The 16629-nt window shown below is 31.8% G+C and overlaps 1 protein-coding gene and 1 long non-coding RNA gene across 5 annotated transcripts; both read right to left on the reverse strand.

The window, feature by feature from the left end:
* Nucleotides 1-400: 400 nt before the first annotated feature.
* Nucleotides 401-8042, reverse strand: LOC149791923 (uncharacterized). Its single transcript, XR_016423232.1, has 3 exons — nt 7890-8042; nt 6099-6172; nt 401-1912 (listed from the first exon to the last, which is right to left on the reverse strand). It is a non-coding gene; the product is annotated as an uncharacterized LOC149791923 (long non-coding RNA).
* An 843-nt stretch (nt 8043-8885) lies between these two features.
* On the reverse strand, nt 8886-16429 carry LOC149791924 (uncharacterized). 4 transcript variants are annotated; one of them, XM_089969292.1, is made up of 6 exons: nt 16263-16423; nt 14416-14545; nt 11555-11593; nt 10646-10837; nt 9872-10030; nt 8886-9030 (listed from the first exon to the last, which is right to left on the reverse strand). In XM_089969292.1, exons 2-6 carry the CDS (start codon nt 14443-14445, stop codon nt 8977-8979), a joined length of 474 nt encoding a protein of 157 aa, XP_089825418.1. In that variant the 5' UTR covers nt 14446-14545; nt 16263-16423; the 3' UTR covers nt 8886-8976. The 4 variants fall into 4 exon arrangements, with proteins under 4 accessions (XP_089825418.1, XP_089825417.1, XP_089825415.1 ...); XM_089969291.1 differs by lacking the exon at nt 8886-9030 and adding an exon at nt 15102-15188 and having other exon boundaries at nt 9271-10030; nt 16297-16429; XM_089969289.1 differs by lacking the exon at nt 8886-9030 and adding an exon at nt 15102-15188 and having other exon boundaries at nt 9271-10030.
* Between the last annotated feature and the right edge of the window lie 200 nt (nt 16430-16629).

The raw sequence follows: 16629 nt of genomic DNA on the forward strand, positions 1-16629 counted from the left end.
TTACTAGAATTTTAAAATGTAATTCGTGAATTACATGCACTATTTTTGGAATTGATTCTTCAAACCGTGCTTTATTTTTGTCCATTGCTTGTCTTTATGTGTTTAAGTGAATTGATAAAATATACCACTTTTAATTTATAGCATTATAAAGTTATAAAGAAACGCATAACAAACCACAACGATGTTATGATGTATCGATGTCAAAGTTTCAATCAAAACAATGGGAAATGGTTTGCAACCTATATGCACCTACTTTGTATTCTCTGAATGTGTCCATGTGCCGCTGATCTGGCATAATTCGTACAGATAATCCGAAGATGAATTAAACAGAATGGACGAAAATAAAGAATTCGTTCACTAGAGATCTACAGGCCAGTTTTATTCGTATTGCTAACAGAAATCGCGTGCACACTTCCGTTTAATCCAGCTGATTACTTTTAACCTAGAAGCTGAATCTTTACGTATCATCTTTCTCGATTTTCCATCGTTATCACTTCAACAACGAGGAGCATGAATTCATTGAAGTTTCTTATGTGGATCACAAAAGTACAAACTTTACGTCCACCTTACTTTAATGTAAAATGACCAACTATACTATTTTAATTTCAAACTATGCTAAAGTAAAACAATTCATGTATGATGTGTGCACAGGTTATATAATTAGTAGCAACTAATGATTTACTGAATACAGACCACATACGCTGAATATGAGTTATAAGACTGTTGAATCATATTGCGGTCCTTGCAGATTTAAATAAACAATGGTCCCAGCAATACAATGTATTATTATATCTGAAAATCATCCGCAGCTTAGTAAACGATCATTCTGTTTGACCTAGATATATGAAGTGAAGATAATTAGTTATAACAAAATGTCTACTACGGTTATATCGTGATTTACATCTTGATATACTACAAACAAAAGTGAACTAGACATAGGGGACAATTCATGTACTTGTATTATGGGCTCTACGTTAACATAACAATATCACACATACAAGGATAGTTATATGTAGATTTTGGTGAGATTATTCTTATCTTTCGCGTTAAACCGTTGTTAACATATCAGTTGTTAGCAAATCATGGACAATGTCTGATTACGTTGTCACCACACCTATAAGGTTTACTAAATACAGTGGTTTAAAGCTTGCTACAGCGTCGCACTAATGAACACATGATTGAAACATCAGGGTCCTGGTGCTAGAGGCTGCAAAGAAATTGTTGCTTTTCTGGCAGGTGTATGTTTGTTGTATTAGCAATGTGGCTATAATCAGACGGTCTATTAAAAAGTTCATTTTTATGTTTATCATAGTTTTCTCCCGTATTGCTTCTTAAATGGGTTTTGCAAACACATATGTATATTTTACCATTCCGCTATGTGTATACACTTTAATATACGGTAACCTTTGCACAGGAAAACGTATATATTTCATTTGGTTTGACATTCTAGTAACAATAATCAGTTATGTATATGTTCACTTTATGGTACTCTTGTCCCATATGATCTTTGATATTTCTCATTTTTCCAATTAGCAGCAATTCTCTATTTATGAAATTATAGTTGATTGCAATATAACAATTTCTGCCAAGACCATTCATTCGAACAAGTCCACACGTTTCACTCTGTCAACATCTGATTCAATCCTCTGTGTTCGAACTCTTCTTTTGAAGCTGGACAAAATGTCATCCATTATATGCTTTAATGCGAATAGACTTGGCACCATCATTCCTGCATCTGTCGCAAGCTGTTGTGTGTAGTTGACAACTGGAAATATTCTGTCGCCAGGGAACAATTGTTTTAATGTGCATCTGGCTTGTTCAACACATTGAGAATAGTATATATTTTGCACGTTTTGAGCCACCATGCTGTCCATTCTGTCGCACTTCGTAAGTAGGCACGCAATCTTGATTTCTATTGAAAACAGTATAAGTGCAATTAGTCATATTGAACCAGAATGAACCGGAATTTATCAACGTAAATGATTTATGATGACTACCTTTTGATTTATAATATGTACAAACTACGCTTTAATATGATAAGTCCCATTATATTCAAACAGTTCTTGCACAAAAACCTCAACACACTTTTTAATAATTATGCAACTGAGATATGCATTTCATATACTGATGCAAACACATATGCAGCATAAACAAATGACACATTACACATTGATATAAATTTCACACTTAGCGCACAAACATCACGCTTCATACCTGTCTATTGTCGTTGCTATTGACATGACATGTAACTTATATAGGCGTTCAATTAATATGCATGCTATTAATGATTGATTATATTGACATGGATATGGACATGCATATGGAACGCTCAATTGTGTCAAGGACTGCATCATGTAAATATATTTTTAAATTGCTAATACTTTGTCAAAACATATATTTCAGATAATAATCTGCTTTTCAAAAGATATTGTATAGAACTGTAAATTATAGTTATAAAGTTTAATTATTGGAGAAGTTCATCATGTCTGCACTTTACCGTAGGTACAAGACCATGCTTTTTATTTCTGGTTAAAGAGTACATCATCAAGGGCGCATGGGAAAGAATCTAAGAAATGAAACTGGAAACACTTGTCTAATATACAAGGAATGACGAATAGCTGCCTGATCCGTTTCGCTCATCCATGAAAATTGATAAAGATTACAATGTCTTCAGAAAGTTCATATCAATCAAACAATTAAGAATTGCACGAATGGAAATAGCAAAACAAATTTTAGAAACAAAATGTGGACACTTTAGACAATTCTGCCATCACTACTGATGATTAGTTATGTAGTCATACAGTTTCATTTCTCAGTAGGTCTTCCATTCAGTATTTGGTTGGTATAATATCAGTTCAGTGTAATACTGGTACTTTAAAATTACTAAATGACACAGGGGCCCCGAGTGGGCGAGTGGTTTAAAGCACTCTCCGTTACGGATCACTGCCATCTCACCTCTGTCTGCGTAGGTTCGAGTCACAGATTCGGCCAATGTGGGTATGTGAGAAAGTTTGCCAGTAGCTTCTCGAGGGTCGGTGGGTCTTTCTGGGGATTTCTCGGGTTCTTCCTCCACCATTAATACTGGCCGCCATTTATAGCCTATCTTGTGCTGAAAAATGGCGTTAAACTCTACAACAACAACAACAACAACTAAATGACACAAATTTTATAAATCAAACAATCCGAGAAGGCTGACATGACATCGTATATTTTTGTACGTGCATGCATTGTACTAAAAATAACATGACAATTTTGTTTGATCCTATTTCATAAATAAGCAGAATAATAAAGACATGACTATTCCTACTGTTATTATTTCTAATACGTCAAGAACGTGAACCATTATCTTTCCATTTGGAGACTTATGAACTATTCATAGCAGAAAATTGTATATAACCAATTCTTTGTTTTCACAAACTTTTCACGAATGAAATACTAATGAACACAATAGCTAGTTAGAGCATTGTATTGCTAGGTAGGTTCAATTTGTCGGAAATGTCTTGTTATAGGGAATGTGTTTTTATTCAAAGAGTAGGGATTGACATTTTTAATGTTCCTCTCCAAAGCGTCAATTTGGCATTAAATTTAATTTCTGAACCGGAGACTATTGGAGCAATGAATTGTTTTAAAAAAAGGCGCTATTTAATTATCATTAAGCAGTTGTTACCTCATTAGTAACAAAGTTTACCCAATTGGGATTGAAATCCCCGATTTGTTTACTGGTTTGAAATGCGGATAAAATACTTCTTGAAAATGATGGTGATAAAAAAATAGTTTTGCTGACATATGTAATGGTCGCTCTTTTCATGGGGTCACTTTTGCGGACAAATGTTTTGGTCGGTCCTTGCATGCTGTCACTTTTGCTAATGGTGTTTATAAATGAATACCTATTGATCACGATGCCATCTTTTCGTGTCTCATTCGTTCTTCTCAACTTATAATGCAGCTGTAGGTGAAACTGAAGCCGCAAAAGTAATATTATGTTACTTTGCAAACAATAATGCTTTCATGAGTAAATGGAGACCATAGGATATACTTGCTGGTTGTGAATGGTTATTGATGTATGTAATGGTTGATTCGAAGTCGTAGCGAGTGGAATTACTTAGTCGAGAGTTCAAACTTCTTGATCAGTTAGGAGTCAGTATGTTTTCTAACGATATATTGATTTATTTGCATTGTGGAAACTTAAACTTAATGATTATAAATTATGAATTGGTTGTTATCATTGACAAATGACCGAAAAGCTGAACGAGAAGATATGTCAGGTTCATCTGCATCCTATAAATGCATATGATGAATCAATTTCCAGAATAATCGTAGACTGATATTAGATACTTGATGACCATGATATGTACTTCCATAACATTTGCATTGCTATTAAATATAGTATCAGAGTAAAATCTTTGGTAATGTTGATGTTCCATCTCATAAAGAGTCAGATTTTATGCCTGCGAATTTGGAGCAAGTCATGCATGTATTATGTATCAAACAGTTTAAAACTGTTGCATATCTTCGTAAACAGCCAGGTGCTTTGGAAAAGTTTCATCGAACTGTTGGTGAATATAATTCAGGCAAATTGCGTTGGTACATACAATGATAGGGAACAAAATTGTGCTGTATTTTATATTTTGTAATCAGTTCAAAATTCAATCGGTTTTATTCCTTTGAACTTTGTTTGGACATCATGGAATAAATTAATTATTAATTATATTTGTAGAGGAATTCTTTCAAAGGAAGGGCACAATATGTATTATCCCGACAATGCTATTTTTGTCAAATATATGTTATAAAAGACTTGAGAAAATTAAAAAAAAACTAACCATCAATCAACTACATCCCTATGTATAGTCAATGTCTAACATAAACGCAGAATAGATAAGGTCTTTAGACGTACTAATTGTACTTTAAATTATCCAACTTTATATTTATTTATGTGCAACAGATCTCAGAGAACTATTTAACATGTATGTTGGTGCAAGTGTTGTAGTGTTTTACGAATCATTGAGTTAAGAAATAAAGCTAACATCAATAACCAAGTGTCCTATTAATTTTTAAACTTAAACAAGCGCTAGAAAATAGCTTTCACAATTGAAATATAATGTTACTCTTTAATATTTGCTCAGCAATTTTATTTTGAATTTTATGTAAGTTCGACTCTTTATGGACCTCCCTCAGATTTTATTTAGCAAACTGAAAGAAGAAAAACAGATAATATCTAAATCTAGTTTAATACTGCAAGCATACAATATTGATATCAAACATCTTACGGTAAAATGTAGTGTGATTCACCCGCAAAGAAGTATTATAAGGCTTCTGTGTGTAGAGAGCATGTGCAATTATGTATAGTCCCATTTGATAACATATGCTTCTGTGTCATATTAATTAATATATTATTACTGTTGAACGTCAGTTTATATCAGTAATAAACTAGATGCTGCATAACATTTGAGTTCAATGTCATACTTGTTTACGAATTATTCAACATTTCTATAAGAAATAAATAGGTTTTTCTTTACAATTATTTTGCCTCTTAGATAAAATAAAAATGTGTATGGAAGGTGTGTCGTTAGAAAAATTATTCATTCTGGTTTTATATCCATATTTGGAACACTTCTGAATTTGCTAAAGGAAGAGGAATTATATATGTCATTCACTTGAATTACTGATGTGCTTATTGACGTTAGGATTAATGCATTACCTTGCAGCATCATTGCCACATCAGTCAATGCTTTTGGTCGTACGGGAATAGTGGAATTCATTCTGAACATTTTATGTGTTTAGACTTCTGATACAGAATGTTGAGTTCAATTCAAAGCATTGCAAGTATATCACAAATTTAAAAATGATTTATATGGGGATATGTTGATTAACTAATAAATATTTTGCTTGATTTTATAAATTAATCGGTTGACATCCAATATTTCGATTTATATACTCAGATCGGAGATATTAAAACCTATTTCAAAATGAAATCGGCTTGAAATATATATTGTAGTTACACATAATTACATTTCACACATCTATTCCTCTATTATAAAACCAGCAAACATTAGCAAAGTCATATAAATGTAAGAAAATAAAATCATTTAAATCCTAACCCGGCAGGTTTAGAGTATCTGAAAAATACGGCTTCCTTGAAGTTCCAGACAAACAGCTCTTTCTGAGAGAAAACCTGCTTAAACAAAGCAAGAACTAAGATATATGTTTCATTATATAATGGACATACAGTAAATATAACAATACATTTTTTTTCTGTTCAAATTATATTTTGTTCCTATTAAGACCATATCTTGGCTTGATACAAAAAAATATAGCAATCTGTTTTAAAAGCCACATGGAATTGGATTTACGAAAGCTTCAGCTTCAAAAGGAATTGAGGAAATAAAAACTGGAAGAGAGACAAAAGACTTCAAAGTCAGATGAAACATAGATACAGTTGCAGGGGGAGAAAGATATATAGAGATATAGCTATACCAGGATTAAAGGAACATGACATTGCAGACAGGTTATTGTGTGGCATATGTCAAAGAAAGATATAAGAATCGCAGTAAAAGAAGCCGGATAAACCAAGTGTATTTTGCAAAGGGAAAATAACAACTCATATGCTCAGCCAAGGTGCTGATGTAGATTATGATTTATCTGATAGCTCATACTAAATGGCATTTAGTTTTGGAATCTTAATACCCGTTCATTTGTATTTAATCGGTTACGAGCTAAACCAGATTTAGACCATTTCAATTGTTCATACACCTTCTCTTATTTATTACTACCTGTCAAGAATGCATTAAATAGAGACTCCATACAGTTTTCGGTAAACATTCGATACCTGCTTTTGCAAAGAATCAAGCTGAACATATCAAGCATTGCTCTTAGATTGATAAGGTAACATATTTCAATAAAGACTACATACAAGTTGCCATTATGCTACTTAGATGATACGCAAGAAAATACTGATGCCAGAACACATATATTAATTAATACTAAATTGACCATTGTATATCGGAAATGAACAGAGTATATCACAAATAGCATCGTCACTATCATACTAATAGGAAAGTTCGTTTAGATAAATTACAATTCATGATTAACAGTGTTCAAATCACTTCAACCACAGCTCTCATCGAATTATTTAGGATTTATGTTGATACACGTGATTTATGGATTGACGGATTTATGATTTAGGAAAATAAGAAACTAACAGTGATTTGCATCAGCTAATGTGATTTTTTTTGTAAGGTGATACAAGATTATCGCCGCTTGAATCTTACGGATTATATTGATAGTGTGCTGTATAGTTAACACAGACGAATGAAAGTAACGATGTCGTTGTTGCAATAATAACTATACGTATAAGGATATCACCCCAGACAACAGTCAGTACATAATATGAACTGCAATGAAGAACGCTAGGATAAAGAACTAATAAAGAAATGTCTCTCGAACTAGTAAATAACATTGCATACATACTGATGTTAGAATAATACACTGTAATGTTCTATGTCAACTTCTCTTAGTTTGATAAAAGGATATTTATCTGCAAATGAACAGAAAGGTAACACTCACAATCACACCATGCATCCTTTATCTGTCTCTTTCTCTTTCTAGCTTTATATATATATATATATATATATATATATATATATATATATGTGTGTGTGTGTGTGTGTGTGTGTGTATATATATATATATATATATATATATATATATATATATATATATATATATATATATCATTCATTTGGAAAAGAAAATGCCGTAACTTCTGGGAACTGTTTCAACTTCCAGAACGTGGATCTGACACAGAAAATTAAAACATGTTAAATTACGTACAGAAAGGTAAGATGTATTGTGATAATGAATTGAAATAAAAGAAGATTTCAGTTTATTACCATTGGTATGAGCGAATTATAAAATATGCGCCATCAATTGAAATTGTCTATTTGTGTAGCCATTGAACACTTCCGTTGAATCAACAACAAACATAATAGAAGCAGCACATTCCTGTCTCGTTTTCATTTTTTCAAGTTCTTCAACTGTCAGAGACAAATAGTCCACCTGAAAAATATTAACTCAAGCATATTTTGTTTCTATGAAAGATAGATTTTCACAATAAAAGATTCTCGGTTCCTATAAGAAACAAACATAATTTACACAGTTTTTGGGGCATATGGGCTCTTCACAAGTTCAAAATCTAATAAATATTATATGCGCTAGTTTGTATTTATACGCATAGCCGATATAGGGTTAATGTAATAGTAATATCATATATTACTGTGAATGCATTTGCATGATAATACGTTTTTACATCCTTTTTTGCACAAAATGTTGACATCGTCAGAATACAAGATAGCAGTTGCATTTTCAATGAAATAACGTTGTGGATTTTCCTTTTACATATATATCATTATTTAAGTATGGAGCTATTAGACTTTAAAACGATGAGCAGCACTGATAGATGAGAACGAAATATATGTCTGTATAAGCGAGTTTTAATTTATATCCATTTTGAGAACATATTTTGTTAGCACCAAAAAACACATACGTAAACATACAATTTGCTTTTGTGGTGGACAATTAATTCAAAAGCAAATAAAAGAAAGTATTGTTATGAAAATGTTTATAACCATTGATTTTGGTATGATCTCAACAATAAATATATTACGACCATTTACACTCAGAATCATAATTATGAATACTTAATAACTGAGACAAATCTGATATAGTCCCTTGTGCTTGATATTATTATCCAACATACGTTATTGTAATATTGTGTTTATCCGTCGAATGATTATATATATATATATATATATATATATATATATATATATATATATATATATATATATATATATATATAATGCATCAAACACTTTCCATCTACCGCAACACTGTAACATAACTGCAACAAGAAATTTGATTGCCGTGCCGATCATAGTTGAATATACTGTAGCATGTATAGTGCATGTAACGTCTTTATTAAAGCCCGTCTTCATAACATTCATTTTTTCCCTTGATTCCACAATATGACCACTGCAAATATTATGTAAACACAATTAATTTGGTAAAACAATTCTGAAAATGCATGTATATGTCTACTGTTACAACTTTAATGTCTATCTGCGCGTGTGTATAAATAAATACATAAATTATATATATATATATATATATATATATATATATATATATATATATATATATATATATATATATATATATATATATATATAAAACTGGACAGAACCAAATTAAATAAAAAAGTATTTTCATAAAAATCTGAAATGAGTCGAAAGTGAGAAATATGTTAAAGTTATAAATTTATAACACAAGTGTAACATAATCAAACAAATAACAGCAAGGCTTTTTTTTATTATTACATTGGCAAATAGCGTAAGCAAATAAAAAAGTTAAAACCACCCTCTCCCCAAAATAACCTTTCTAAGATTCGCTATAAGGTAGATATAAAAAGTAAATCTAGTCTCGTTATTTAAACCCGGGAGCTATTGACTTTGCAAGCATAGGTGTTTTCCGCTAAACAGGGAAGACAACCTGGACAATGGATATGATTGTGTTGGCATGCTCATTGATGTACATCGAATAGAGCTACAAACGCCACATTGCTAAAAAATAAAAATAAAAGTTGGTTAAACTAGACTTTTAAATGGAATGCAACTTTAAATAACCTGCTAAATCATTATTATCTATGTCCGGTCATGGTACTTTTCCCAACAACTTGGTGTGAGTTTAACGAAGAATGTATTTAATGAATAGATTGAATACACCATGTTGTAACTAAATGGCTTATACGCATGTTTTGAATTACTGTTAGACGATATTTAGCAATCTTAACAACAACTAGTTCCAGATAACATACCGTATCGCCTGATAGAAATTTCCCGATTATAGCTGCTTTGGCGGCGACAGTTTGCACTTGTTGTAGATGTTGATCTCCATCATCCCTAAACCCTGGGATCTCGCAGAGAACGTATGGAGTGTCATATGCGTCACCAACCAGCATCTTGTATTCAATGTACTATGAAAGAAACTCAATATTTGGATAGTTAAGAAAAGTTATGTACATTTATTTTGTATTTCTTACTTGTTTTCATTTTTATATGGTAATCGTAATTGTAGTGTGGAATTGACCTTGTCCTAAAAAATGTACCTTACTAGTACATTTTTATTTTGCAAACATATAATGTATAATCAAACTTTCTCTATGAATACTGGTTAAATATTACGAACATTATCAATATCAGAAAATATGCGTATTTCGCTAAAGATCTTGGACATTAACATTCCCGATGGAATAGCCTCTTGTACCTGACACTGTCATGATTTACGTTTAATTCTCAAAATGATTCTACATGCTGAGCGTGAGACCTTTACTTGACAATGAACTGACATTTGTCAGCAGCAAGGTATATATATATATATATATATATATATATATATATATATATATATATATATATATAGATATATATATATATATATGATAGATTGTTGATTTCAGTAGATTCTAGATAAATAAAATTGCATATATGCTCAAGAAATAGATTAGATGAGTTAAAAAACAATTCTTCCTAAATTATTAGTTTCTTTCAAAATGATTTCCTTACAGTCCGTTTTCAAACGCAGGGTGTACCTTTTGTACTGCATGCTTACGTAGGCCTCCAGTATTAGCTGCCTGTGTGTAACTGCCTTCGAGGACTGATAAAATGTTTATCGAAGCAGATTTACCGACTTTCCCAAAGCCACAAACCACAATTCGTAGCTTTTGTTTGCAATAAAGTAATGCCAACTGAGTCTGCATTTCTGCAATTTCCTGTCTCAACATCTGCATAATTTAATAAAATATAAAAGCAAAAACCATTGCCATTGCATAAGAAACATTTATAAATATTTAGTCATTTACAAATGATTGAGCTTATTTAGCTTTAATTTGTGTAGCCCTACTACTCTTGCATTCACCTAAATCTTTTGTGATACGATAATAGAAATTAGTATAAATACATTAAAACAGGCATATATGTAAACTATATATTTATATTAGGAATATTGAGCAAGCCTACCATTAATGGAACATAATAAATATCAAATAGGCATGCTACTAACACCAATTACGAATAACACGATAATGATGACATACAGCTATTTTTGAATAACACCAATCACGGGAAGGCAAATATTGCTATTGCAAATAAGGAAGCTCATGATGATTATGTTGATGATTGTGTTGATGATTATGTTGATGATTGTGTTGATGATTGTGTTGCTAGAATTTCAATCAAGCTAAATAATTATAAAGAGAAACAAGAAATAATTAAATAAAAACATATGGGGAACGTAATACATCTGAGTTTAGTCATATATGTATTCTCATTTCGATTGATAATTGTACTTAGCCTGCTTACAAATAAGTTGTTTTTGTTAAGCCTGATTTAAGGAAACTACATATAAATTTATAAAATCAAATATAGCCATGCTTATATAAATCCATATATGTATGTAACATATTTTTGTTTTTATTTAGAACGATAGAACGGGAACTTACCTCAGGAGTATATCGTTTATATGGTAATGGATTCCAAAGCTGTGTGAAGAAAATAAATAAATACGTTTGCACCATACAACATTTTAGCACTATCACACATGTTTTTGGTATTATAGAAGTCGATTAAAATTATAATTGATGCTAAAGCTGATCTATACAAACAGAATGACCAAAACTGTATAAATTTACCAAAGCATGTAGAAACGGAAGGACATATGTTAATATAGTCACATAGTAGTATAGTCCCACACAATTATATTGTAGTATAGAAAGAGCTGACATATATGAAGTGAAAAGTATTGTACATTGTAGGTTACTAATTTTGTCCTCAACAGTCAGTCAATGGTGAATGTGTCTAGCTCATCCTAAATATGTATCAATGGCTCAACATATTCTACTTTTGTTCAAGACAACACATTATGATTATAGATTACACCACTTGTATCCGAAAATATGAACTAGTATTTTAGACGTATGCTGGACTACCTGTGGGAGTGTAGAATCCATAGGACAATATGAGTTCATATTTTCTCGAACAAACGCAGTAATCGTTTTCTTATGTTCTTATTTTCTTATTCTTCCTAAAGATAAATTATAAAAATTACCCGACAAGAAACAAAGTAATTGAATGTATGCTGTGTTTCAAAAGAAATACTTAAGCTCAGATTCCTCAATACACAATAACAATATGTATGCCCATATTACTCCGTCCATCGAATTTTGAAGTTAGTCGCGCTCAACGTCAATTGTAAAAAGATTTGTCGCTTTGGTCTAATAAGATTAAAATTTAAAAAGTTGAATGATAAGAATAATCAACGTCGGCATTTGTATCAATACAAGGAAATCCCAGTCGCCGGGTTACATTTTCCAGCCCTTTGGGAGAGCTTCGTTATGAGACGCATAAGGTAAACCCTTGATTGAGATTTCTTTGTCTAGGTGCAAATGTCAACATAGGTTATTTTAATAGCAAAAGTTTGAACAGAGGCAACCATTAACTGCACATCGTACATAAAGACATGTCAGTAATAGGCGCACATAAATCATTTCATCATAATATCAGAACAATTTAGACACTAATATAAACATCTAAGTGAAAAGTTTAAATTGGAGCTAAGACCTTCCTCCAGAAGTAAACGTTTTCCACTATTAAAAAAATAGAATTGACGGTGTATGTAAATGATATAGAAGTTTCTAATTTAAGAATAATACATTTGAATGATGGTATCAGATCAAGATAACAATTAAGCAGATTAAACAAAATTCTGCATGGTATTAAGATATTGAATGTATTAAATGTGAAAAGGCAAATGCATTTGGACATCATTATCCATTGGAGAGAACTTATAGAGACAATATGTAAAAGCTAAAATCAAGTGTCATAATGGAAAATACGGACAATACAAAATATTCCGAAAGAAAATATTATAGCAATAACAGCCATATAAATTATAATGTGCACATTTATGTCAGACTATTCTTTCCGTAGCCAATTTGTAAATAGGTTTTATGAGGATTGGGTCGGTTGTACCGAGGGTCCGAGGATTATTAAGCGAAGCATAATGCGTACTGGCAAGACAAATAGCGAACAACAAACTATGATGGAATGTATGATAACGTAAACCACTGAATATTTTATAACATGTGTTTATGTTATTGCATTTGTTGTTGATCACGTTAGTGTTCTCGTTCTATAATGTGCCAGATTGTTGCATGGATGCGTTGATCAACGGTGACAACAATATAAACCGGGACATTAGCTTACAAATGGTCAGAAAATAGACCTTTACACGCGTGTCTAACGCATAGTTGGTGGTTGTAACTGAATTATGTCCAAACCTTTTGTTCATCTGCAACGATCCTCTAATGTAAACAAAACATGACTTAGCTGCGTTCTAAGTAAGGAAATCGGATTTGGTTCGTGCATTAGCTTGTCATTAATTAAAGGGGTCTCTTTTAACATCAGAGGACACATGATATGACATGTCAATATACAGTTTTGGAAGAAACAAAAATCTGAACAACATCACGTGCAGAGATAACATAATAAAAGGTGCTAGTAAAATTGAATGCAAACACAACATGGGACCTAACTTTGTGGATAACTTAATCTAGGGACATTGAAACGCTGACTTGTAGAAACGAAAATGTTACGGATAAAACTCAAAGCTCGAATATACCTGGACGAATAACTAAAATTATGCATAATAAAAACTTAGAAGAATTCTCAAAAAGAGGGTTTCACATCTGTCTACCAGATGTTACGAAACTAATGAAACGTCACACAAAACTTTGCAGACACAGCAGAACGGAATATGCGGTCGTCACATCACAGTATGTTGTTGACATATCCGAATATAATACATTGGTAGCATACATATCGGATCGCAATTTTGCTGACATAGGAAAAAGTGTCTGATGGATAATAGTGTCGGCTTATAAGAAAGTGCGAATGTGGTGGAACAAAGAGATGCTGACAAAACATATGGCCCACAACACTGTATATCATTCTTATTAAGGGTAACATTTACTGTTTATATATTCGGCCTGAGTCAATTTTCAGAGCAAAATATTCTTGACATTGTTCAATGTATGCTAACTAAATTCTATCGGGATTATGACAAACTTTTATATATTTGGAGCAACGTTTGATTGTGACAGGTTTTCATTCAATGCTATATCAGGAAAAATATCACACTTGAATACTGTTATCAATCATGTTTTGACTAATGAAAAGTCTTGCACTTCTATTTAGTTATGTTCACCAACTTGGATAATATATCATAATACTGTGTATCACAAAACCTTACGAATTGCTACATTCAGTTAGCTAATTTCTCAATTATAGTGTCCTCATTACTCACCGGTGACGATACTGACACTTTGCCTCCCATTATGCTCAGATTCACTATGATTTAATTAGAGAAAACTGCATCAACGTAAAATCGGTACGTATAAAGACAGGACCTTTCCACGGAATGTAGGATAATTGCACTGTTTTCAAAGGTAAGAGAAAATGAAATGTAATAAATAATAATGATAAGTTTAATATATTCAGTATTTTATACGTTACTGGTTAGCTGTAACTTAAACAAAAATCAGTATAATTGTGAGCCATTAATCATAGAGAAGATACAATTTCCTTATATCCACATACGCGAGAGCCGTGTCGACCCTGTAATTAATCCTCGTCTGAGTACAATGGCATACTGCAAAATACATAGAATGTATTAGTTTCAGTTCCAGATATGCACTATAAAAAGAGGACAAATATATGTTTGGATCTCTGAAGAGGATAAGTACTAATATTATTGCATACTCAAATATTAAATGAATATATGTGTACACAAATGAATAAAATTAGATAATGCGTGCATCGCTGAGTGGATATAGGGTTTGATTTGTGTGGAAAAAGCGACATGGTTATTAACCCGTGAACCATATAAAGAGAGAGAGAGAGAGAGAGAGAGAGAGAGAGAGAGAGAGAGGGAAAGGCAGAGACAGAGACAGACACAGAGAGGTGGATCAAATTTTAAAACTACAAGCTTACTCATTGGAATGCCTGACATCATTTGATAGACATGAACATTTCACTAGCACTAAGTCGTGTGTGTCCAGCTTGGAAGATCGAAATAGTCTAGAAAACACAAATTTGGTTATGCCGTAATTTGACACTTTTAAGTTATGATGAACACTATTTCGCAGATATCCAACAACAAAAGTAACCTCTTGGCCATTGTTTTATTTCTAAAAGTATGTTAATGAAATGTTTAACCAGTGTGAGTATGATTACCTGCAGTTTTACATTCCATTCATATCGATATTTGGATTATTTTCAAATTCATCAGTAATGAGAATTTGCCACGTATGAAGCTCTGACTTGGATCAAACGTAAAAACGTATGATACGAATCTTTATAGTACAAGCCAATGCAAGCACGCTTGATTAAATTCATATCGTTTACTATTGATACTATATTAAATCATTCCTGCAGCTAATTATACCCTAGACTTGTTATATCTTATCCTGTATTTTCCACACTTCGGAGTTCAAATTATTTCGGTCACTCTTATCAAAAAAGTGGCAATGTATATGTAGACTAGCTCAAGATGGCAAGCTATCTTAAAGTTGCATATGTTCTGATTCCTCCTAAACCATTATCATAGTACCGCCCAATATAAGGCGGACAAAGACTAATATATAGTGTACCTTAATAAATAAAGAAAATATGCAGATATATGCAAATAAAAGCAGGAAAAAGAAAGAAAACAATCGATTCTTTAAAAATGTTGACCTAGTTAGTATAAATGGTTTTGTCATGTAGAACCAAGGTTCATATATATATATATATATATATATATATATATATATATATATATATATATATATATATATATATATATGATTTTTAATGACATGACACCTCGAAAGAAAACTTATATACATTAATGCAGAATGAATCTATCGAGATCAACCGAGACTGAGTTCGGTTATTCAATTTTACGTTAAATTCAGTTAACATTTGTGTGCCTTCCACCAATCTTATGTCCGTAATTTACTACAGTCACGCTTTTAATCTACATTTGCTCTTCCACTCATATATTCAGTAATTGTAATTTCTTTACAAATCGTATATCCTCATCATACAATAGTAGACCCGACAAAATGTCAAAGATGAGAGAGTTAATATTTATCAGAGAAAAATACGCACATTTCATGTAAACCCTTGGTGGTACGCAGCTCACCTCTATAGCAGGTTGATGTATGTGCAGTGATATAGGTCGTTGTTTTGTCATGAATAAACAAAAACTGTGAAAGAGACAATATTATACACCTTAATCGAATCCAGCTACACTTAAAAACATTAGCGCATACGTGTGCATAATATAGTAATACTAGTCTTAGATATGTTATCTGTGACGTCACGACACTGATAGTTCAATTTGCACTTTATTACCTTGCTGTGTGATAATTGAAATTAGTTCTGGATTTCCTAACATTTATATATATATATATATATATATATATATATATATATATATATATATATATATATATATATAATATAACTTCACCTA

The sequence above is a fragment of the Sinohyriopsis cumingii genome, chromosome 9, assembly GCF_028554795.1.
Source record: "Sinohyriopsis cumingii isolate HCF-2022 chromosome 9, ASM2855479v2, whole genome shotgun sequence".
Taxonomy (NCBI): domain Eukaryota; kingdom Metazoa; phylum Mollusca; class Bivalvia; order Unionida; family Unionidae; genus Sinohyriopsis; species Sinohyriopsis cumingii.